At 36.5% G+C, this 24,312-nt stretch overlaps 1 protein-coding gene across 7 annotated transcripts in view; it reads right to left on the bottom strand.

Moving 5' to 3' along the window:
• The window catches only part of EHBP1 (EH domain binding protein 1), a 392,318-nt gene that overhangs the window by 123,287 nt on the left and 244,719 nt on the right, over positions 1–24,312 (bottom strand). For all 7 annotated transcript variants that reach the window (XM_027865114.1, XM_027865118.1, XM_027865117.1 and 4 more), the window contains exons 11-13: positions 8,247–8,425; positions 7,581–7,629; positions 3,311–4,222 (exon numbers count right to left, since the gene is read on the bottom strand). In XM_027865114.1, the coding sequence (XP_027720915.1) occupies positions 3,311–4,222; positions 7,581–7,629; positions 8,247–8,425 (1,140 nt within the window). The remainder of the gene's footprint in view (positions 1–3,310; positions 4,223–7,580; positions 7,630–8,246; positions 8,426–24,312) is intronic.

The raw sequence follows: 24,312 nt of genomic DNA on the forward strand, positions 1-24,312 counted from the left end.
AAAAGAAACAAGTTATTCAACAACAGCTCTAAACCAAGGATTTTTAACCTTTTTTTTTTTATCTCATGGCAGTTTAGTGAAGGTTAAGAAACCCTTCTCAGAATAATATTTTTAAATGCATAAAATGAAATATACAAGAGATTGCAAGGGAAATTAAACATTATTTTTAACATTATTTTTAAAATTTATTTAGCATTTTATTTTTCCCCATTTTTAAACATTCTTTTTTTATTTAGTTAGTTATATTGTACTAGTTATAAAATGTTTTTAAAAGTTCACAGACCCTGGTTATGAACCCCTGTTCTAAACAATAGCATATGTACCAATTTAAGTAGGGTAGGTTTTTGTTCCTTCTGTAAATTCCTTTTTTCCTTCCATAAATTCCTTTTTTCCTTCCCAATATATCCAACTGCTACATGACAGTTTGTGGTTATGGCTAATCTCATATCCACTACACATATCTTTTCTTTCATTGTATAGCGCAAGTTTTAGGTACAAGTACCATAGAAAACAAAGGGAAAGAAAAGCAAATGTGATTTTTATTTAGTTTATTAGAATAACTGCCTAAAAAGGGATGGCAGTATTTGACCTCTTTTATCATCTTTCTATTTTATTGCTCTGAATTTTCAAATCTTCCTATTTCACTGTCTATATTTTCTCCTTTGTCCTTAGACATGACAGTTAATATCATAACTTTAACTTTCCTTAAACAAAATTGCATCACATATTTAAGATTACTCAAAAACTCATAGCCTAAGAGAGAATTTGAGAAATAGCATAGTTAGCAACAATGATAACTTAAGTTATATTTATATGTGTAATTAAAATGACTATAATATTTGGCTTGTTGTGGATTTTTTTAACTATGTTATCAAATTTTCTAAAAAGTAGATCAAAGTACACTGCGGAATAATGGAAGGAACTTAAGAAGAAAAAAAGAAACTAGATTCTACCCCCACCTCTGCCATCAACTGTGTGACCTTCGCATGTCATGATCTCTCTATGTCTTAATCTCCTCACTCGTGAAATGTTGAAATTGGCTCAGATTCTTTGTAGAGCCCATCCAAAAGTAACCTCAGACAAGCCATTTAGGTTCTCTGGGCCTTGATTTGCGCCTCATTGATTTTATGGTCATGTAGTAAATGGCTGTTTTTTTTCCCCCCCTAAATAGTGATTGTGTATTTACAGTGACAAATTTGGTTGTACAAAGTAGGGCAAACCTGAATTATTTTTGATTGAGATCTTTAGACTATAGATCACAAAAAACCCATAATGTTTATTAGGCAGCCATATTATAGCTTTCTAGATAATGAATCTCCTTTATCATTCTAAAGACTGAAATAACTAGAAATTTACATTGTCAATTCCTAGCCAATACATTAACACATCCTGAGCTCAATGAGATGTGGACTACAAGCTGCCTTAATCACCAGAGTGAGCAGGGTTGAAAAAGGTCTTTTATTTATAGATAGGGAAAGTGATGCTTAAGTCATGATACCTGCCCAAAGCTCCTACAGTTAGTGGTAAATCCAGAAAAGAATTCAAGTTCAAATAATCCATTGCCAGCTGTCACTAAGCACTCTAGATGACTATAACACTGAAGCCTGCCTTAAGAATCTATTTTCATAGTCAATGTTAGATAAAGTTGTGGGAAGATAGCAACATTGACCATGTTGGTGGAGCTAGGAATCTGTCCAACTATTTAGCAAAATAATTTGGATATACATAAGAATATCACTAAACACTTCCTATCATTTGACCCAGAAATTCTATGACTGGGCATATAAGGAAAGGCCTTATATGTAGTAAAATATTCATAGCATCACTTTATTGAGAGAATGGCTGAACAAAATTGTGGCATATGAATGTAATAGAATATTGTTGTGCCACAAGAAATGGATATGAAGAATTCTGAGAAACATAAGAAGTGATGCAGCATGAAGAAAGTAGCCCAAGATACCGCATAAAATGACTACAATAATGTAAATGAAAAAAATACAGGTATTGACTTAATAGGAACGTATATGTAGAGCCTGTATTACATTGCACACCATCTTGGGGAGGGAAGTGGAGAGGGAAGAGGAGAAAATTTAAAATTCAAAAGTTTATGGAAGTGACTGTTGAAAACTAAAAATAAATAAATTAACTTAAAAAAAACCACAGGTATTGAGACTCATTAAATGTAATGGGCAATCTTGGTTGTGGAAGAAAGAGGATAAAATATTTCCTTTTAGGGAGGTATAAAAAGATGGGTGACTATGGGTATGGAATGTTGCATATGTTGTCAGATGTGGTCCCTGTGTCTGTTTTTGCTAAAAGAGAGGGTTCAGTGGTGGTAGTGGGGGTATATATTGGGAAATGACTGTGGTGTAATAACAAAGGGCATCAACAAAACAACATGACTATTACTTGAACGGTACTTAAACATATTCACTAATAATTTTGCAATAAATCAATGAACAAATATGATTGAGTTAGTACTTTGTATAAGGTACTGTTTTGGAACTCTCCGTTTCCAAACCTGTATTACGTCGCTGTGGCTGTTGATTTGTTAGGAAATGGGCTGGTTCAAAGTCCAATATATTGAAAGTTGTTGCTAAGCTGGTCAGTGATTGCCAAGTGATCAATGATCAGGTCAAGACTGTCTATACATCAGACAAGGCAAGCTCTGAAAAATGCTATGACTTGTTTTAACCATGAATAAAACACGGGGGGGGGGGAGGAAATACCTGAGCAAAACAAATGAAAAATAAAAGAAAAATGATTTAGAGAGAAAAATTAGAGTTTTAGTTTGCTAATAAAAAAAAGAAAGAAAAGAAAACCATGTTCAATATGGCCTTTTTATTAGAGGGAAAATAAAAATATTCTCAGGCTATTCTTATGCATTCATAAGACACAAAATACTCTTGCTTTCTATAGACAATTAACTAGTAGTATTTAAAGATTCAATAACTTAGCCCTTTACTCTAGAGGGGTTCTTCTAGTAACACTATAAAATATTATTACTAACTTTAACTGGAGAAAACAGGAATACATCCTAAGAGAAGTTGCTTCCTATGTTGCTGGTTTTCACATATTAGCAGTTGTAGACAATAGAAGAACATGATAAACATTCATCATTTCAAAAATGCCCATTATGACAAATCATAACATACTCCACCTATAACCATTTGTAAAAACAAACCTTTATTTGTGAAGAAAAAATGAAAAAACAGTCCCTGCCTACAATAATGCAGTACAAATATGTTGTGTGAAGACAGGGGCCATACCTGACTAGTACTACAGATGCATATTTAGTCAATTCTCTTACCTGAGCTGTTTTTGCAGAATGGTCTGAATGATTTAAAACTGTTTTATCTGTATCAGAATCAGACTCTGTGTGTCTCAGAGTAGCACGTTTTTTCTTTGTGAGGTCTACATCCCTATTGTAAGAGTATCCAAGTTTAGAAGTGGGAGATAAACTTGATTTTTTTACAGGAGACTCAGGTTCCGGTCTCTTGTTCTCTGAGGAGCCAGAAGATATCAATTTTTCTTCTTCCAGATTACTATCAGTAACTTCTAGAGAACGGTGCCTTTGCCTGTCAAGTTCCTCACGAGCAAAGGGTGGAGATGCATCTTTTTTTTTATCACTGATATATGTTAAGTCACTCAATTCTAAAGTGTCAACTTTTAGCAATTTCTTCTTGCTCAACAAAATCTGTGCTTGTGCAGAATCCGTATGGGTATATATTCCAGCCTCCTCATATCCTGAAGTCCTTCCCGAGCTTTGTTGGTATTTTTGTGGCTCTGTGTCACTTTTAGTCCTTCGACAGTAAGGGGAAGCTGTGCTTGGACTTAAATGATCATCAGGGGTCTGATGCTCACTCTCTGACTCTCCAACACCACTATCAATTACAAATACAGAATCATCCTGAGATGTGAAGTCTACTGCTCCGCTGCTAGGTTGCTGGAATTCAGGGTCCCGGTTCAACTCATTAAGTTCTGCATAGAACTTTTCCTGATCAATAGAACTGTTTGTATCAGTTTCATAGTTTCCCACTTTATATGTGCTTTTACTGCTATTCTCCTCTATTTGAACAACATTTAATTCTTGACCACTGAAATGGGCCCTTATTTGATAAAGATAAGTCATAACAGTCAGTTTGTCAGGAATTGCTAACAAAACCATATCAGAAGGTTCCAATAACCGAGAAATTCCTATGCTTGCAAATCCATCGTACGCCTTCAAAATAAGCAAACAAAGTTATATTACAGATGTCAAACACTGCAATTTAAAATTTCAGTTGGAACTACAAAATTAGAAACACTATAACTTGATTTTTAAAATTCACACACTGTTGTTAAAAACATTCTTAAAATGCAAATGATTTTTTCTCATCTTTCCCAATCATATTTACTTTTTCCTCTAGGAATATGTCTACTTTCCATGTAAGAAAGAATATAAAATCCACATAGGTAGCCTTTATTTTAAAATACTTTTCATGTTATTTATGATAATGCTGTATGTGAAACTAAAATAAAAAAAGCAAAGAATATGATAAAAGCATATGCCCACCTTCATTGGGGACATTCTTAATGGATAAAATAAAAATAGAATGATATAGAAAACAAGCAAATAAAAATGGGAGAGTTGGAACAAAAAGGTATCTAAGGATGGGCTTTTAAGATAAGAAACTAAGAAATAAAGACACCACACTAATCTATCTTGGGCTTTATCATGCCTGATCGACTTCTTCTCTTCTACTGGCAGTGTAATTGTACTGATTTGTGCTGATGAAAAAACAGAAGCAGATAACCAAAAAGAACTATACCTCAATCACCTGATATAAAGCAGGAATAAATGCTTTTTAAACTTACAAACATTTTCTTAAACACCAATTAACTATGACTTTACAAAATGAGAAGAATGTAATTTTCCTTCAACAGCACTAAAAAAAGTGAAGTGTTTTGAAACCTATGACAAAGTTGAGAATGTGTGGCTGCATTGTATTATTTTTGCTAGCCTTTAAATGACTGCAGTGCATCAGGTTTTTCTAGTTTTGAAGAATCAAAGCTGTTTCTCAATTTACAAATAATTATTACTATCCTGAACTAACCCTTGAAAACAGTATTGTGTTGCCAGAAGCCCTGTAAGGAATGGCTAAGGGTTTAGATACACTTTTAGTGAAAACAAGAAAAAAATTTTCTAGTTCTACATGTCACAATTTCAGTTATAAAAATATTCTCATCATATTCAGGTTTTAAAAATCAACTCACAAAGTTTTTCTTCAAAACAATAGTTAGAAATTGATTTAACACCAGGAAGAAAATAGTCTTTTAATCTTACATATTAAAATACACTTCTACCTTTGGATTTAATCCTTTCCTCATACTCCTCCTGCAGTTTTATAAATTTTTAGGGGGAGAAAGGAAGAATGAAATGGAAAACAAATTGTGATATTAAAACATCTTCAATTTTCACAGCACTATCTTTCATAATATATATAGATGACTCAAAATATTTAGTTAAGGTGTATGGCTCAGTTGGAGTGCAAGTATAGACTTGTTTGTTATTTTACTTGTTTTAGGAAAATTAAGAATTTTTCTTCCTCCAGTGTCCTGACAACATGATTGACAGCCATCAACTGCAGGCCATCAGCGAAAGCACCACAGGCAGTATTCTAAACATTTCCCAATTATCTAACACACTGACATACTGGTCAAGATCAGATGTCACAGGTAAATACCTTTTTTATTCGCTACTTCTTCCAGATCTGGGAAAATGATTAGCTTCCTTGTGAGGAAACTTCTTAAGTTTTAATTCTGGTAATAGTTCATTTTAAAATGAACATTAATTGTAGTGCAAACTGTTTAAAAACAAATCATACTTTTAACAAGTAAGGTCAAGACATTTATTTAAAGATGTATTTTCAAAGGTTAATGTTTGCTACTATAGTCAATCATCCACTGTCTTTTGTAGTGGCCTGGGTGCAGAGGAAAATGGAATTCTCACAAAGAAAATTGTCTTATTCACTGCTAGATGTTATTTTAATTGGTTAGGAGGAGTCATTGTCAAATGTGCTATGCATCCACATGGAACTTATACACTGGCATTGCTGCTCCCTGTACTGCATTCATTCCCATCTAGGGCACATGGGGTTATCAGGCAGAACTGTGTGAAGCCAGGAAACAAATCTGAAGGAAGCAACTGAGCTACTCAAATGTAGCTGTCAGGCAAGGGCTTAAAATGATGAAAGAAAAAGAAATTAAACAACAGTAACAATTACTTATTGAATGATGAGTATTTTTGACTAGAAATGGAAGAGTATGAAATAAAATTCACCCTAAAACTGTAATTTTAAGCCAAAGCGAATCTAATGGAGAGAATGTTTTTAATAGAACAGTCTAATATGTGTAGTAGAATGTAATATCAGCATTAATGTCTTCAAAATTTGAAAAAGAAATACAAAATAGTGGACTGTCACAATAACTTAAGAGCTGGCAAGATTATTCATATATTTGTAAAAAATGTTAAAGGAAACATACAATAATATGTTTTCAAAATTTCAAACTACAAGTTAAAAAATCCACCTTATAAAATAACAATATGTATATTTTTACAATCATTTAGCTTTGCATTTTCCATGACAGTCAGAAAAAGGCTTGCTATTTACTCAATGGAACAATGCAAAAAAGGCTTGTACACATGACCCAAAGACCAAATTTGGCTAAAATTATGAAAAAAGAAAGCTTTTTACTTTAGTGTGTGCTGCTTCTGAAAACTTAATTTACATAGATAACCTATTTTACAGAACACAAACTTTAAAAAAGCATATTACAATGATTCCCATATTAAATTGTGTAGAAAATGAGTTATTTGTCAATATACCCTGTGAGGGAATCAGACATTTTCAAGGAAAAATGAAATTTTCAATTGCTGCATAAGATTTTCTTTGGGGGGGATGGGGAATGGTGGAAAGAAGCATTAATAGAAAAAAAAATTTGACCTTAAACTTATTTTAGCTAAATGAACCTGTGTCAGGATTCTCTTTATATTACTTTTGTTTTAAATTACCTGATTCAAAAGAGAACTAAAAGGCTTTGGGCCCACACTGGTTTTCATTAATTATGTTTCTAGTGAAAATCAAAGTTCTTAATCTTTAAAATTTTAATGACTTGTGGCATTAACATCAACATTTTTATCCTAAGCAATCTGGTAGTCTTGTATAGTCAAGCAGAAGTATAAATATGCAATTTTTGGTAGAATTCTAAAAAACAGTTAAAAATAAATTAGATTAAAAGAGGAAAAAAAGTCATGAAAAGCTCCATAAGCCCTTCTTCTCCTTCTTTTCAGCTATTAATATAGGCCATACAAAAAATAACTCTAATGTCAACCTGGAACTTCTTGTGAATGTTAAAGAATATGACAAATCACAGTCAATACTATGTCTGATTTGAACTGCGGGAGGCTGAATAGCTTCTGTAAACTACAGTTATGACCTTACAAGACTGCCTCACTCTCCCAAAATTAATAAAAACCTGCAGTGAAGTCAAAATTGAAGCTATATCTTTTTTCCCCTTTCTTTCCTATTAGGTCTTACCTTTTTGTTGTTCTCTTTAATATCTTGAGGATTCAAGGACTTGTAGTCACTGAGGGAGAAAATGGCACAGTGGGTATGTATAGTATTTGATAAATGAGGTAGTTTTAAAACACATCAAATCTAAACATCTGACATACAATGATATCCTATAGTAACTAGCAATTTCATAGCAATTTGATCAACAAAACTAATATTGCAGAAAATAAATAAACCAAATAAATAAATAAACAGTAAATACACGTTTCATTGCCTGAAGCGTTTCATCTAAAAAAAAAAAAAGTTAGTACAGGAGACTAGAGATCAGCCTTGCAACCAAATTCACCATGAGGTAATCTCTTGTTCTCAATATATAAGCTATGGGCTTATTTGTCTCATCTCATTTTAAAACTAACACAATTTTCATAATCACCTTGAAGTCTATTCTTTTATAAGATTAAGAAAAAGAAATATATCATTTTTAAAGTAGAGAAAAGATTGTTTTTAGGAGTGGTAAAAAAGGGATTTCAAGGTTTGGCATAAATCTGTTTCCTCAAAAATGCACAAAATGCTCAAAGTAATTTATAGTTAAGCATTTTAGGACATGTCAAGTAGTGGTTGTAATGTTTTTTTTTTTATTTCTAGCACATGTAAAGGATTTGACTGGAAAAGCAAAATGTGTTTACTTACATCAGATCTGGTCTAAAGTGGTGTAATATTGCACAAAAAGATAAGCCATTTCTCCAAGATGTAGTAAAATTGGTGATTTTCACTCCCCTATAGTTTTTTGTAACTTCTTTGCACCATACAAGCAGTGACTGACTAGCATTTGGCTTTCTCCCCAAAACAGGGCTTGGTATAGGGCTTGGCTAGAAGAAAAGGTAAAGAGGAAAGCATTAAAAGAATTTAATGGAAGACAAAAATTAACAATAATTGACCTAACTAGATGATCTGCATCCTTTGATGTGAGTTTCAGTCCTTCAGAGCTGTCAATTTATGACTGTAACCTGCAAGAGAGGCACACAAATCTCAAGTTATTATCTCCGCTTTTGGCCCTCAGTATTTGCCCTTAGAGGATATAGATCTACAGAATTTTAAACTTACATATGAGAACAGGCCAAGAACTTTAATGATAGGAATACTGTGTTAAAGTACTTAAACACTCAAGGCATTTCTACTGCATAGTTCCTGCACCTTCCACACCCTTAGAAAGATTTCCAAAGTGCATTCATGAAAACAATATTCCTACAATTCTTTTCTGAGTAGATTAAAAGTAAAGCCAATCAAAGTTTACTATGTAGCCTAAGTTGTGAGCTACTAGTATAGTGGAGAGATCAAAGTTTAATCGGTGAAATATTTTAATACAGTGATCTTATATACATTCTAAATGAACATTGTTACTATGATAATCATATTCAAACAATAATGAGGACAACAATTTTAGAGTTATTAGCAATGGTGAACTGTTGTTAGCTGCAGCACATAATTATTTTTTTTCCCCAGTCTATCAGTTTCTTCAGATTATCCATGAGAAAGCGAATTTCACTTAAGTGGAAAGTGAATATTTAAATAAGAACAAATGAATACTTGATTTACACCAGCAACTAATTAAATATATATTGAGAACATCTTTTTCTTTATAACATTTACTGACAAATTAATCAACTTAATAACATACTGACAAAGTAAAAATAAACCCAGACTATATAATAAAGATGCTTATTCTACACTTTTAATCTTAAACTTGAGCCATTTTTGTTTTCTTCAGTGCAACAAAAATGTACTGTTTCACACCCAAAAAAGGATTCTTCCAATTTAAAATGTCATGGATAAGTTATTTTAAGGGTCGACATTCAAGACTGAAGAAAACCACTAAAGTTTTTGGTATTTTAAATCTTGCTCTAATTTCAAAAGAAAATCAGTATAAATGTGGGTTATGGCTAAATTCAGATTCAGAATAAAGACTTTCCAAAATAAGGTGAAAAAAAGACAAAGTCACTTATCCTAATGTCATTACTTGGTTTGGGAAACAAATCACTGTTGTCATGCAGCCTAGTTAAGAAAGACCAATGATGCCCCCACTTGACAAAAGCATGTCAGTGCTAAACAATTAAAGCTGTCAAATTCATATAACTATGATTTATGTATTCACTGCTTGTGGGAGAAGACAACTGAGAAATACCAAGGAGGTAATTTCTCATTTTTATTGACTGTCAGACTAACAAATTGTTACATAAACAACCATGAATCTTGCTATTCCTAAAAAGATATTTCCATTAATAGCAGGCAGATACTACTAAACAATTCATAAGGAATAGGCTCTAATATTGTATAGTAACTTTAATTATTATTGAGCAATAGAATGAAAAAGAATTTCCAATATCATCAATTCACCTCATAAAAAAAAAGATCCTTTATGAGACCAACCTAGTAAATGCATAAGTATCATTATCAAAGCATTTTTTAAATAAACTTCCAAAGGCTTTACCAACAACTTCTACTTCCTTCTCATCTCTCCACAGGTATTTTATATATTAGAAAAATAGAACAAAGATATTAAGATTGCCTAATGAACAACATTCCAACTACAGTTTTACTGAAATTGATTAGTTTGTTCAGTGGTATGATTTAAAAAAAAAACTGATGCTATCTGGCATCTCAACTATGTCATCATGTTCACAAACTGCGCTAATAAAATTTTAAAAGTGGAAGAGATTTTCGAAATCACCTAAGTTCCATTTGTTTATTTTATAGATAAGAAAATGAAGGCCCAGAAAGGCTACATGCCCCATCCAATATCACACCATGAGCTAATGGCAGAATTGGTATTGGAATCTGTCATCCAATCTGTTCTTTCTACTCCACGTGAGTAGTCTGATAGAGCACTGAAACTGGAAGAAGAGTACAATTCAATTCAATTCAATTCCATAAGTATTGATTTTACATCCCAAATTTGTAAAGGGCATAAAGTTTGGAAGATGTGGTCCCTGATCTCACGAAACTTAATGTCTAATTGAAGTATTTAACACAAACAAATGACTCTAATATAAAATAACATGTAAATTCATAATTGAGGTTCAAATCAAGTGCTATGTGAGATCATGGGTTGGAAGGTTTTTTCCCAAAATACAGGGCAGAAAAGAAAATTTGTGAAGGCTGCTTCCTAGAGCAGGTAGTATTTGAAGGAGAAAGACTGTAAAGGACAGGTAGGAATTCAACAGATGGAAAGGTACAGGGATGGGGGCGTTTCTAGGTATAGGAAACAACATAATCAAAAGCAATGAGGTTAGCAGATTTAAAGCTGAAATGGAGATCAGACATCATTCTAGTCAAACTCTTCATTTTAATGGTGAGAAAACTGTTGTCCACAGAAGTTCAATGACTTGCAGGTCACATAGGTGATAATAAGCAGAGCTAAGATTTTATCCCAGGTTCCCTCACTCTGCATCCAGGGGTTCTTTCCATGGTACTATGTCATATGTATGGGAACTAGGAGTTGGGGTGTCAAGTAGTTCAGTTTGGCTGGAGTATAGTGTATGTGGAGGAAAGTAGTATTTAATAAAGACAGAAAAGCAGAGTGGTCCCAGACTGTGGAAGGCCTTAAATGCTAGGCAAGAGTTTGAACTTGAGTTAACAGGTAATAAAGAGTCAATGAACATTCTGAGGAGTCAAATAACATGACCAACTTTATAACATAAGTAAAGCAAGTCTGGCAGTGGTGAAAAGGATGGTCTGGAGGTGGGAGACAGTAAAGGTGAGGCATGTTGGAAAGCTATTGCAACTCTCCAGGTGAGTGGCAATTAGGGATTTCATTAGGTGATGGCTGTGTGAACAGAAACAGAGAAATGCAAGTTATATGGTGGAGGTGCAACTGACAGGATTTAGTAAGATTAGATATGTAAAGTGTGTGGGAGAGAGTTGAAGAAAACACTAAAATCTGAACATAGAAAACTGGGTAAATGGTGGCATCCTGCCTCAGAGGATTGCTGTGAGACTCAAATAAAACAATGTATACAAAACACTCCATAAATATTAAACTATATTATAAATCTCAGTTAAAACAAAAGGCCAGAAGAATAGGTTAAAGGGAAATGGAAATCAGTCCAGGATTGAGGAGGCTGACTTTGGTGTTGCTAATGAAAAGTCTGGTTCCTACAGCCTCATCTCCTCCTAAAAGACTGAGTGAGCTACGGCCTATTTACTTGGGAAAGTCTGCATGGCATCCCACCCTATCCAAAAGTGCTCAAGTCAGCAGCTCCCTCTTTCTTTAGTTTGTGAGAATCAATGTCTTAACTTAGCACACTGAAACAACATTAAAAAAGTGCTAATTCCTATACCATAACACTCTTCTTTGAATGTCTTTTCAACAAAAACTATGAAATATAACTTAAAGAAATATGCCAGTCAAATAATCAGACTACATGAGTAAACCATAGTTTAACCATAGTTTGCATAAGCTTTATTAAGTACCTTGTAATTAAAAAGCTTGTTTTCATGAATGGTGTAAATTTACCTTAAAAGATATTATTGTTAATCATTTATGTACCATTTCATGTTTATATAGTGTTTAATTAGGTGTTCCTTACAAGTTGATGAGGTAGTTAAGAAAATAGCACCACATATCAAGAAGCAAACCTAACCAAAACACAAATGACAGAGCCAGGATCAAAATACTAACTAATTTTGGGTTCAGTGACATAGTGAGTCATACTGTCTATGCCCTTTCAAAAATTTTGACTTAGCTGATAAGGCAAATGCGTTTCTTTTTACATAGTTAATAAGATTCATAACTATACAGTTCAATAAGAGTCAGTGATAATTAAATTTTCCCCTGATTTTGGACTCTAAGCTTAATTAGGAATTATTTTAAAAACATCAATGCAGCCCTGAACTATGGTACTTCTCACCGTTTTCCCAGTCTCATTTGCAATAAAAATAACAATACATAGTTGAAAAATGAGGAATTCATTTAATCATCCAGATGTTTTAGTTATGGTGTAAACATATACATGACTGAATTATTTTTTTCATCAGAATGTTTGGCATTGTGTAGACACAATCAATATCTTCAATATTCAGACAAAATATACAATAAGCATCATGTATTAAAATAAAGTATTTTTCCTAGATTATAGGGAGATTCATGCTTAGAGTTCAAAGATTCTTGGGGCACAAATCTAATTGTAGTCTCAATTTACCAATGGCATATGCGAATCCTATTATCCTATGTAATTTACACGAATGAGAACAATTAGAAAAATAAATCCTCAGATTACCAGAAGAAATGTATGTTAAATGAGTGCACTTTAGCTCTACTTTCTTCCTTCAAGGCTCAGCTTGGGTGTTTGCTCTAGGACACATATTCTGACTCTTGTTGTTAGTGCTCTCCTCTGCTTGAAATCACTCTGTATTTATTATATACTCGTTACCTCCTCCCAGGACAGGATGAGATTCTTGAGAGTAGGGCCTGCTTCCTTTTTAAGTCCTCCTATCCTTAGACTTACCAGTGTCCCTTGCACTTAATAGGTGCTTTTAAAAAGTTTGCTGAAATTGAATTAATTTCTACATTAAAAAAGCTATCTAACATGTTCAGATTTTTTTTCTCTAAATGAAATATAAAGGAGACTTTTCTTTATGGATTTGCCATTTATACACTTAAGATAGTCTGCATCAATATATGCCCTCTCTCAAAATACTAAAATGAATCTGTGATCTCATCCATTTGAATGCTTCCAATGAGACAGACTGCAAACTATCTATTGTCTTGTAAGTTTGTCATAAAGGTTACGCCAACCCAACATGCTAGAAGCCTTCCTTGCTTTCTCCTAACATTAGAGATACCAGTGGAACACCTTGGGGCACTCGATTAAATCCAACAACCATTTATTATGAACTGTGTCAGGCACTGTGCTAAACTCTGAGAATAAAAAGAAAGGCAAAAATACACAGCCAGTCCACAAGGAGTTCACAATGAAGGAAACAGCATGCAAATAATTGCACACATTAGATCTACACAGTATAAGTGGAAGGTAATCTCAGAAGGAAGGCACTAACAGTGAAAGAGACTAGGAAAGAGACTTCTTACAGAAAATCAAACTTGAGCTCAGTCTTGAAGGAAACACTTAGTTTAGGAGGGAGAGCATCTCAGGTATGGGGGACAGCCAATAAAATGGCATGTAGTTATGAGATGGAAGATCAATTATGTGGGAGGAACAGTAAACAGGCCAGTAAAGTTGAAACATAAAATATATGGAAGGGAGTAAGGCATAAGAAGGTTAGAGAGGAGACAGCTTGTTAGGGGCTTTAAATGTCAAACCTTTATATTTGATTCTGGAGCTAACAGAGAACCACTGGAGTTTATGAGTATAGGGAGACATGGTTAGACCTGAATTTTAAGAAAATCATTTCCGCAACTGGAAAGAGACTTAAGGCAAGGAGACCAACCAGAAAGCTATGACAGTAGTCCAGGAGTGAGATGGAAAGCCTTCTCCTAGGTGACGGCTTTGGGGGTGGAGAGGCAGATACATATGAGAGATGTTGTAAAAGAAGAAAATACAAGATTTAGCAACAGTTTGGATAAACGCGGTGAGTGAGTGAGGAGTTGGTGATGACACTAAGGCTATCAGCCCAGTTACTAGAAAAATGGTAGTACCCTTAACAGTAACAGGAAAGTTGGGAATAAAAGAGAGATTGAGGTATAAGATTGATTAGCTCTATTTTAGACATGTTGATTTTGAGATGTCTATGGTACATCCAGTATGAGATGTCCAATTGGCAGTTGGTGATGTGGGACTGGAGTTCAAGAGAGATTAGGAAATCTAGAGAGATCTGAGAATGACTAGTATAGAAATGATAATTGAATACATGGGTGTCGATGAGATCATCAAACTGGTTACAGTAGAGAGAAAAGAGTAAACGGCTCAGGACAGAGCTTTGGAGAATGCCCATAATAAGTGCGCATGACATGGAAGGATGAAGAACAACAAAAGAGACTGAAAAAGAGTGGTCAGACAGGTAGGAGAAGAACCAGGAAAAAGTAATGTCATGAAAACCTAGTGAGGAGAGACTATCCAGAAGTGGGTGATCAATAGTGTCAAATGCTACAGAAAGCAAGAAAGATCAAGAATGAGAAGAGGCCATTAAATTTGGCAATTGAGAGATCAACGGTAACTTTAGAGAGTTTAGTTGAATGAGGTGGTCAGAAGCTAAATTGCAAAGACTTAAAAGTGAGTAATAAGAAAATGGAGACACTAGTGTAGATGGTTTTCTCAAGGAGTTTAGCCTAGAAGAGAAGGAAAGATAAAGGACAGTACCTAGGAGGAGCAACTGGGTCAGGAGAAGATTTTTTGAAGGATGGGGGGGGGGGATATAGGAATATTTGTAGGCATCAGGGAGGGAGCAAAAGATTGGGGAAAAGTGAAGATCAGGAGAATATAGAGGACAGCAGGATCATTTGCTGGGATCACTTGTACATGTAAAGAGGTTTGCCTTGGCAAAAAGAAAGCCCACCTCTTCGTGTGAGACAGGGTGAAGGAGGAGGTAGTTGGTAAGGATATCTCAGTGATATGAGATGAGGAAGAGGAGTGAAGAGGGATTTCTTGGCAAATGGCCTCAAAAGCCTGGAGATGGGATATGGAGTGTCTTAAGTGAGGAAAGTCAACTGGGCTGGAATGCAGTGTAAGAGGAGAGGTTGGAACAAGGTCATGTAGGCTTTCAAAGCTATGGAGAAGTTTATAGCAATCCAAGAAGCAACAGGAAGCCACTAGAGTTGACTGAATGAAGGAAAATGACTTTGGCAGCAGGATAGAGCACAGTGGAGTAGAGATAGACTTGACCAAGGAGACCAGTTAGGAGGCTGTTGAGATAATCTTAGTTAAGAGTGATGAGGAACTAAGCTAAGGTTGTAGCTTTGTGAGTGGATAGAGGAGTCAGATGTGAGAGATGTGAAGGCAGAAACAGCAAGATTTGGAAATAGACTAGATATGGCATGAGAATCATGGTTAATGTCAAAATTGTGAACCTGAAAAACTAGAAGTATGTTGGTGCCTTTGATAGAAATAAAGAAGTTTGGAGGATGGGAGGGTTTGGGAGAATCATAAGGATATCCAATTTGGACATGCTAATAATATAATAACAGCTAATATTTACACAATGCTTTAAGGTTTGTAAACTACTTATAAAAAATCATCTCATTTGATCCTCACAGCAACCCTAAAAAATGGGTGCTAGAAAACTGGAGCAAATAGGGGTTAGGTGACTCATCCAGAGTCATTCAGCTAGTGTCTGCGAAGAGATTTGAACTCAGGTCTTCCTGAGTTCAAGGTGTCTCTGGGATATCCGATTTAGATATCTAACTAGCAAACAGTAATGCAGGCCTGAGGTTCAGGGGAGAGATGGGCTGGATATGTAGATTTGTGAGTCATCTGCATGGAGATGATAGCACCTACCTCCCTGGGGTTTTTGGGAGGATCAAATTAGACAGCAAAGTGCCTAAAACATATTTCTTCCTTTCTTTCTTCCTTCCTATCCTTTTTTTTTTTCAGCCAAAGACAAGGTTTATTAGAATATCCATCATATTGGGCAGACTCTTAAGGAGTCTGAACATGAGTAAGCAGTGGTTAGATTATAAGAATCTGAGCAGTGGCTAGATTTTAAGACTCTAAGCCCCTAAATGGAGACAACAGGGACCTTACATACAGAAAAAATGTGGGAGGGATCTAGGAGTGGCCAAGTAGTCCATGAGGTAATAGAATTACCAAGGGTGGGAAGTGGCCTGGGGCCACAGGGAGGCAAGACAATGGAGGGAGATTGGGTGTAGCCACAATGAAAGGCCAGTTTGATGGGACCATAGCCCCAGGCAAATGCCAGAGATTTGGCCACTTCTTCCTTCTTGTCCTTCCTTCCTTTCTTCTTTCCTTCCCGTTCCAGGGATAGCACCTTTGAGTACACCCACACTTAGGGAGTATGATATGGAGAATGGGCAAGAGAGCAGTGTCACAAAAACCCAGAGGCAGCATTCATTCAATTAGGAGAGAGTTGTCAATACTTTCAAAAACAGGAGATATATTGAGGATGAAAATGGAGAAAAGACTATCAAATTTTCAAGTAAAAGATTACTGGTAATGATGAAGGGAGCTGTTTCAGTTCAGTGATGAGGTCAGAATCCTGACTGAAAAGGGTTGAGAATGACAGGAGAGGAAATGGAGGAAGTTGAGCCATAGACAGCTCTCACATGGAGCTTAGCTGAGAAAAGTAAGTGAGCTACATGATGGTAGTCTGAGAGGATGGTAAAGTCCACTGCAGGTTTTTAAGGATAAGAAAGGCTTTGGCATACTTGAAGGAAGTAGAAGTAGGGGAGTAGAAAAGAGAAGTTAAAGACTGGAGGGAAAGAACAGATTGAGGATGCAATCTTCTGAAGAAGACAGGAGGGGATAACAACAGGTGCCCTTATACACAGGCTGGCCTTTGTAAGGAGAAGGGCCCATGTCAGAGACTGGCGCAAAGAAGGAAAGAGTGGAAGATAATGTCACGGAGCTTTGAGATTAAAGAAATAGAAGAAGGAATCTTCTTGGTTCCTTTATATTCTCAGTAAAGTAAAAGATCCTTGGTTGAGAGAGAGATGGAAGAAACAGAGATGGAGTGAGAAAGAAGCTTGAGGAGGAAAAAAGAAGCTTTGGAATAGCTTCTGTGGGTAGTTAGATAGGAATCAATTAGGGGGTAATAAGAGGACTACATGGCTGAAGTGAGTGACTAGTTGAGGCTGGATAACATGAATTTGAAATGTACCCAATTGGCACTGCTATGAGATTTCCTTTAGCTATATTCAACTGCTTTGAACAGGATCAGAGGAGGTATACTGTAGGAGTAAAACAGGGATGAGGTTTGTCAACAGAAGAACAATGATAGGACAAAGGAATTAGGGATTAGAGAGTAGAAGAATGTTGAGTTAAATGGCTTGCCCACTAGGCTGAGACTAGAGAGAGAGGAAAGTGAAGTCAGAGGAAAGTGAAGTCAGAAAAGATAATTATGGTCTGATACATTACTGAGGGGTAGAAGGATTAGAGGTCTCCATGAGGGCAAAGAATCACTTTAAGAAGAGTAAGGCAGAGGAAGAGGTGGAATGATAGAATGTTATGATCAGATAGGGGAACGTCAGCATTTCTAACTAGGGAAACTAAACACTTAAGGGTAATGGTGAAATCTACTATGTGATCATCTCTATATATGTCTAAGTTAGAGTGAACATAGGTCACAGAAATTAAGAAGACTGAGGAAATTTGGAAATGGGGGGGTTGAGGATCATATATTAAATAATAAAGTCACCTAATATATGACCAAAAGTTTGTTTAGAGAGGAAGATGGTGAGACAGGTGCTGAACTCCCTTGAGACAGGATGAAGAATGACCTGGAGGTTGGAATATTATAGCTATCATAGTTTGGATTGGGTAGAAAATTTCGATTGAATAAAATTCAATGGAGATAAAGTGAGATTTGGGATGTGACAGTGAAGAGCAGAGTATTCTGACTTCCCCTTCATGATCAGTGTGTCAAAGGAGTGAAAAGAGGCACAACCAGTGAGGGAGAAGGAAGCCAGGTCTCCCTGAGTACTAATAGATGGAAAAAGTGTTGGAGAAACAGGTTCATGACGAAGGTGAATTCTACAGGGCATAGTGAAAGGGGTGGGGAGGTTTGGAGTAGGACTTGAGGAAGTAGGGTTAAAGAGGATGGGAATAAGAGAATGGGAGGATGGTTTTATCCTAAATGGACAGTGACTAATTAGTACAAAGATAGGGAGAGAGAGAGAGAGAGAGAGAGAGAGAAGTTTTAGAGATAATAGTGGGTAGCAAATGAATAGTGAAACTCACAAACTCCAAGGGGTACTGCAGAGTACAACAAATTAATACATAGTTGTTAATGAATGAATGAAAAAGTATTTATTAAGTACTCACTATGTGCAAAGCACTGTGTAAAGTACCAGGGATGCAAATAGTCAAATAACAGTTCCTACTCTCAAGGAACTTGCAGTCTAACGGGGGAGAAAACATAACCAGGTGGTCTTAGTTGAAAATAGATGAAAGGGCCCAACAGTCCTTTAGGGCTCGCTGGCAAGGCAGATGACAGACTGTATCTGTACTGTCATCTGCATTAATAAAACATGTCAGTTTTGGATGTCTGAGAACTTAGGTTTCATACCCTTCATACCATTGATCTTGCCATCATCTGCAAGTGTTCCACTTGCATGTTCAAGAGCTCAATATCTTTTATCTGATCATAATCTTTTGTGCCTTGCTCTTCTTAAACATACTCTTCATCCTTATCATACCCCTCCATTACCTCCATTCCTCTGTGCTTTCCCAGACCATCAGCTGTGCTCTGGCTACATTCTTTTCCCTTCCCAATTCTGTTTGTTGAAACAGTTAAAATCTACATGATCTTCTACTTGGTCTTATTGCTGATCAGACCCATCTAAACCTGGATTATTCCCACCATACTACTTCTCTACTACTTACATACTGCTGAATAAAATTGGAACAACTCATGAAACAGTACTGAGTCCACTGTTACAAATTTGTTAGTTGGAGGACCTCTGGGCCCTTGCTACAGCAAAGCAATGCTATTCCTCTCCCCAATTTATTACTTATTCTGCTTGTTTGGAATGGCAGTTGTTCCAAAGTTTTTCCTTCTTCCCTTAAACCTCCAATGGAAATCTCTTCCCTAACCCTTTCTGTTAAGGAACTCAATTCATAAAGGCCATTCTACAAAAGCTCCCTCTTCTTCCCTTGTCATCTCATATCCTTCTGATATCATCTCCCACTATCTTCCAGGTCAACTCTCCCTCCTCAGCAACCTTGCCCACCTTGAGATGTCTCCATCTGGGAGCCTGCTCCAGAAATCCCTCACAGGAACCATCATTTTATACAGAGCCACAGTCCAGCTCACTTCACTCTAAAGCTCAAGCCACTTTCTGAACTGCTTGGAAGAAAGCTAGCACAGAGCACTGGGCCTGAAGTCAGGAAGACCTGAGTACAAATCCTGCATCAGACACGTATTAGCTGTGTGACCTTGGGTAAGTCACTTAACCTGTTTACCTCAGTTTCCTCATCTGCGAAATGGGGATAACAATAGCATCTGATTCCCAGAGTTGTTGTGAGGATCAAATGAGACAATATTTATAAAGTACTCAGCACAGTACTTGACACATAGTAAGCTCTATATCAATGTTAACTATTTGCCATTACTTATGTCACTGTCTGAAGCTACTCTCTATCAATCAACCAATCAATAAACATTTATTAAGTGTTTACTATGTGCCAGGCACTGTACCAGACAGTCCTAGCCCTCAAGGAGCTCACAATCAAATGGAGGAAACATGCAAACAACTATATACAAACAAGCTAAATACAGGAGAAATAAAGAATAATTAATCGAGGGAAGGCACTAGAATTAAGTGATGTTGATAAAGGCTTCCTGTAAAAGATAGGATTTTAGTTGATACTTAAAGGAAACCAAGGAAGTCAGGAGGTGAAGTTGAGGAAGGAGAGCAAACCAGGCATGAGGGACAGCCAGAGGAAATGCTCTGAACCAAGAGATGGAGAGCCAGGAGGCCAGTGTTACTGGATTGAAAAGTACCTGAGTAAGGTGTAAGAAGACTGGAAAGGTGAAGGGCTTTGAATTCCAGGAAGGGGCTTTTGTGTTTAACCCTGCAAGCAACAGGGGAACCACTAGAATCTATTGAGTAGGGGGCATGCAGAGTGATGTGGTTGGACTTGAACTTGAACCTAATATGCCCTTTTCAATTTTCAACCTTCAATTTCTTTTTTAAAATGTTCACTGGGGGAGTCAGTGGGAGGTAGACATAATGCTTATAAAATTGATTAAGTATTACAAAGAGAGATTATAGGGAGAAAAAAGGACCCAGGAGAAAACTCTGGGGGTAGACCAACAGTTAGTGTGCATGACCTGAATAAAGATCTAACAAAGTAAACTGAGGAGTGGTCAGACGGGTAGGACATGAACCTTGTGTGAAATATCATGAGGAGAAGAGGACAGGGGGGTGGTAAGCACTGGCAAACACTACAGAGAGATCAAGGATGATGAAGATTAAGAAAAAGTCATTAGATTTGCCAATTAAATGATCACTGGTAACTCTGGAGAGAGCAATTTCAATTGTATAATGAGGGGCACAAGATGGACTGGACAGGAATTAGAAGAGAGCAAAAGGAGAAGTGGATTTAGGATGACAGATAAGACAGTGGGATTTAACATGGGTTTGAGAGTGGGGGAAAGACATGGATGTGTTTAGTGGCTGCAGGGAGGGAACCAGTAGATAGGATGTGAAAAAAGGAGGGCAGGACAGAAGCTTGTTGAAAATAGCCTTGATTTTCTTAGAGGTGAGGATCTCAGAAGAGAGGATGAGGAGAAGGTACTGTGAGAGGTTTAGAACAGCGAGAAAAGAAGGTTTGGAACAACCACTGTGGAGATGGGGATAGACAATTATGGAGATGTAAAAGGAATGTCTTCCTTCAGTAAGTGCTGAATAGAGATGATTAGATAACAAATCTGTAGTGGACTCAGTTATTATGGTTGTATAACTTTCTCCATTCCTAGCATGTGAACAGGTGTGCAGGAATCAGATGGTGTGAATAATGCAGGGTTACTGGATTACTACAATCTCACTGGTATGTGCTTTAACATTTGGTTTGGTGGTTCCTGATTGGTCTTTCTACAGCAGTAAATCTACATTAATGATATTGCAGCCAATCAGAGGTAGCAGATAATTCTGTCAGACCAGGCAAAGGTAAGGAAGAACAACTGGAAGACTGGGGGCAGAAGACAAGAGTAGAATAGGGTCAACTAGAAGGAAAAGAGCTTAGAGGGCTTAGCGAAAGGAGTCTGGAAACCAAACTGAGGTCAGTCCTCTCCCCAGAGCTTACTCTGGGCAAGGACCCTGGATGGGCAGCCATACCCTACAACCTAAGGAGATTGATGCTAAGCTCTGGATGGGTTGGTGAGGGGATCCCAGCAGGAATGGAATGGCAAATGGACCAAAGACTAATGCAGGCATAATGTGGTTTGTCTTTCTCCTAGAGGCTAGAAGTTAGAGGAAGATCTTGAGTTAAACTCTCTGGGACTTAAAAGTTTTTGTTGAGCATCTTAGCAAAGACCACAAGACTAGAGGCATTTAGTAGGCCTAGTGGGAAGTAAGAGAGGGAAAGTGAAATCAGGAAGGAGGAGAGGGAGCTGAAAACTGCAGAGGTTCTAAAAATCTGAGAAGGTGTCTACGACTATGAACTGAAGGTAGAGGCTGTTTGTTGGCTCAGGTGCCCATGGGACCAGGAAATGCTGTTTACCAGAACTCCAGTGATGCCCCTGCACTTAGTTATTTACTGGATATCAAGCAAACCTTTTTGATATATTCTCTGGTTATGTTTAGCTAGTTTTTATCCTGATTGCATTTTCATATAAACACATGCGGTTGTTCTAGGATCTGTGAATTTCACTGTGTATGATAATAACATTTAAGCAAAACATGCTGTGTACCCATTCAGGGTAGTGCAGCTCCTCAGGATACAGATATTAGAACCCTCCTTTTTTCTGTCATTTGTGTTCTATGACTGTTGTGGGAGTGGGGGAGCAGGAGGGAGATACTGAACCAACCTTGATTTTACTACACCGTGGTAGAGGTCATAAAAAAAGGCAAATAATCTGAAAATAGGGTCTAAGACCTTTTCTTGCTAGATGGAACATGGAATCTCTAGAAGAGATGAATGAATAGTGTCTAGCTTTGTGCTTGCCCTCCCTCTGGTCTCAGGAGGGGGAGAAACATGGGAGAGAGAGTGAAGGGTAAGGATTAGAGGAGAAAGTCCTACTCCAGCTGGTCCTGCAGATGGAGTCAGGGCTATTTGTGAGGTTTTCAACCCAACTTCTGCTCCTTTCTGGTTTCTGGTCCACACTGTCCAAAAATAAAGCTCTCATATGTGATATCCTATAAACTTGAATTTTATATCATATATGTAGTTCATTAGAGCAACCATGAGGAATTTTTGCATTAATTTCATCAAATATTGACTACTTTTGAGGAAGATGGTTATATATTGAACTTAATTTAAATTTAAAATTTTTCCTTGCCTTTTTTCAACTCTGATAAGAATATTTGAAACATCTTATAGAAATTATATTCTATTATTTGCTATCCTCCTCTTCCTCCTCTCTCCCATTAAAGCTTCAATTTGGAGTTTCTGTTTTGTTTTGAAGATCTTGTTTTCGGATTTATGAGGCTTTCTGTTGCCATTCTTTTGTTTTGGACTTCTTCCAATATTTTCCCTTTAGAATTGAGTTATTTTCAGATTTTGCCTTGAGCTAAGTATTGATGCAAATCCTAGGCATTACTCTATCATATATTAATATTAACGTGTGTTATGTGAGAATGCCAAGGAGAATGCCAGCTGTTTCGACAGCTACCATTTCAATACCGCTGTTAGTCCTCACTGTAACTGACCACACTCTTTGGTCCCTTAGGTATTCTGTCCTTTAATATACATAAACATTGACATTATAGACTGACACTGTCAAAGTGCAATACTTTGTGGTACTGTCAATTTATGGAGAATAATATTCACAAGGGATTGCTAAATATATAAAATAGGAAAAGGGGGGGAGAACAACTATTTATGAAGCACCTACTATTTGTGTACTAAATACTTTACAAATATTATCTCATTTGATCCTCCTAACAACCTTGTGAGACAGGTGCTATTATTATCCCAATTCTACAATTGAGGAAACTGAGACAGGCAAATAAGTGATTTGTCCAGGGTCACATAGCAAGTAAGTTCCTGAGGCCGTATCTGAACTCAAGTCTTTCTGATTCCAGGCCTGACATTCTTGAAGATCACACACAGTAAGAATTGAAGGATTGTAGAAAATTATACATGGGAGTGAGGTCAGGAGAATTCACTAAGGAATATTACCATACTTAATACCCAATAAAATTCAGGTAGAAGAAAGTAAGTGGAAATTGGTTACCATCCTTTTCTCAGGGGAAGGAGTTATGTAATAAATTAGAGACATTAATGAATACATACTCAGCACCACAACTAAGGTTGAGGTTTGAAAATACATTTATGGCTTAAATTATAAAAAGCATTAAAGAAAGACCTTTTCTAGGAGAAATAGGAATGAAAAATGTTGACTCTACACTGATTTGGCCAAAATTATTTTCTCTGTCTTCACCAATGTACTCATGGAAGGCAAGTTCCCCGACTCAGATAAGTGACAAGGCTTTGGGGAGAAAGCACAAAGATAATCCCATTGTTCACGGGAGACAGAATACAAACTATATATCTTGTTAATGGACAGCAAAGACAAGTCTAATCTAGGAATATTTTCAAGGATGATCCTTAACCCCTTTAAGGAAGAATGAAGAGAGGTCTGACCTAATCATTGTCCCTGGACTATAAGTAGGCTTGGTTGGTCTCTGAAAGTAACAAGATGCTTCATTCAATGAAAAACCTTCAAGGTGCTCTTTTTGACTATCCTTTGGACACAAGGAAACCCTAGACACCAAGATACCTAGAATATTTTTTTTTTTGTATTTTTTTTTTTTAGTGAGGCAATCAGGGTTAAGTGACCTGCCCAAGGTCACACAGCTAGTATGTGTCAAGTGTTTGGTCTGAGGCCGGATTTGAACTCAGGTCCTTCTGACTTCAGGGCCGGTGTTCTACCTACTGCGCCACCTAGCTGCCCCTCAGTTTTT

The sequence above is a fragment of the Vombatus ursinus genome, unplaced genomic scaffold (assembly GCF_900497805.2).
Source record: "Vombatus ursinus unplaced genomic scaffold, bare-nosed wombat genome assembly UNPS02014778.1, whole genome shotgun sequence".
Lineage (NCBI taxonomy): Eukaryota > Metazoa > Chordata > Mammalia > Diprotodontia > Vombatidae > Vombatus > Vombatus ursinus.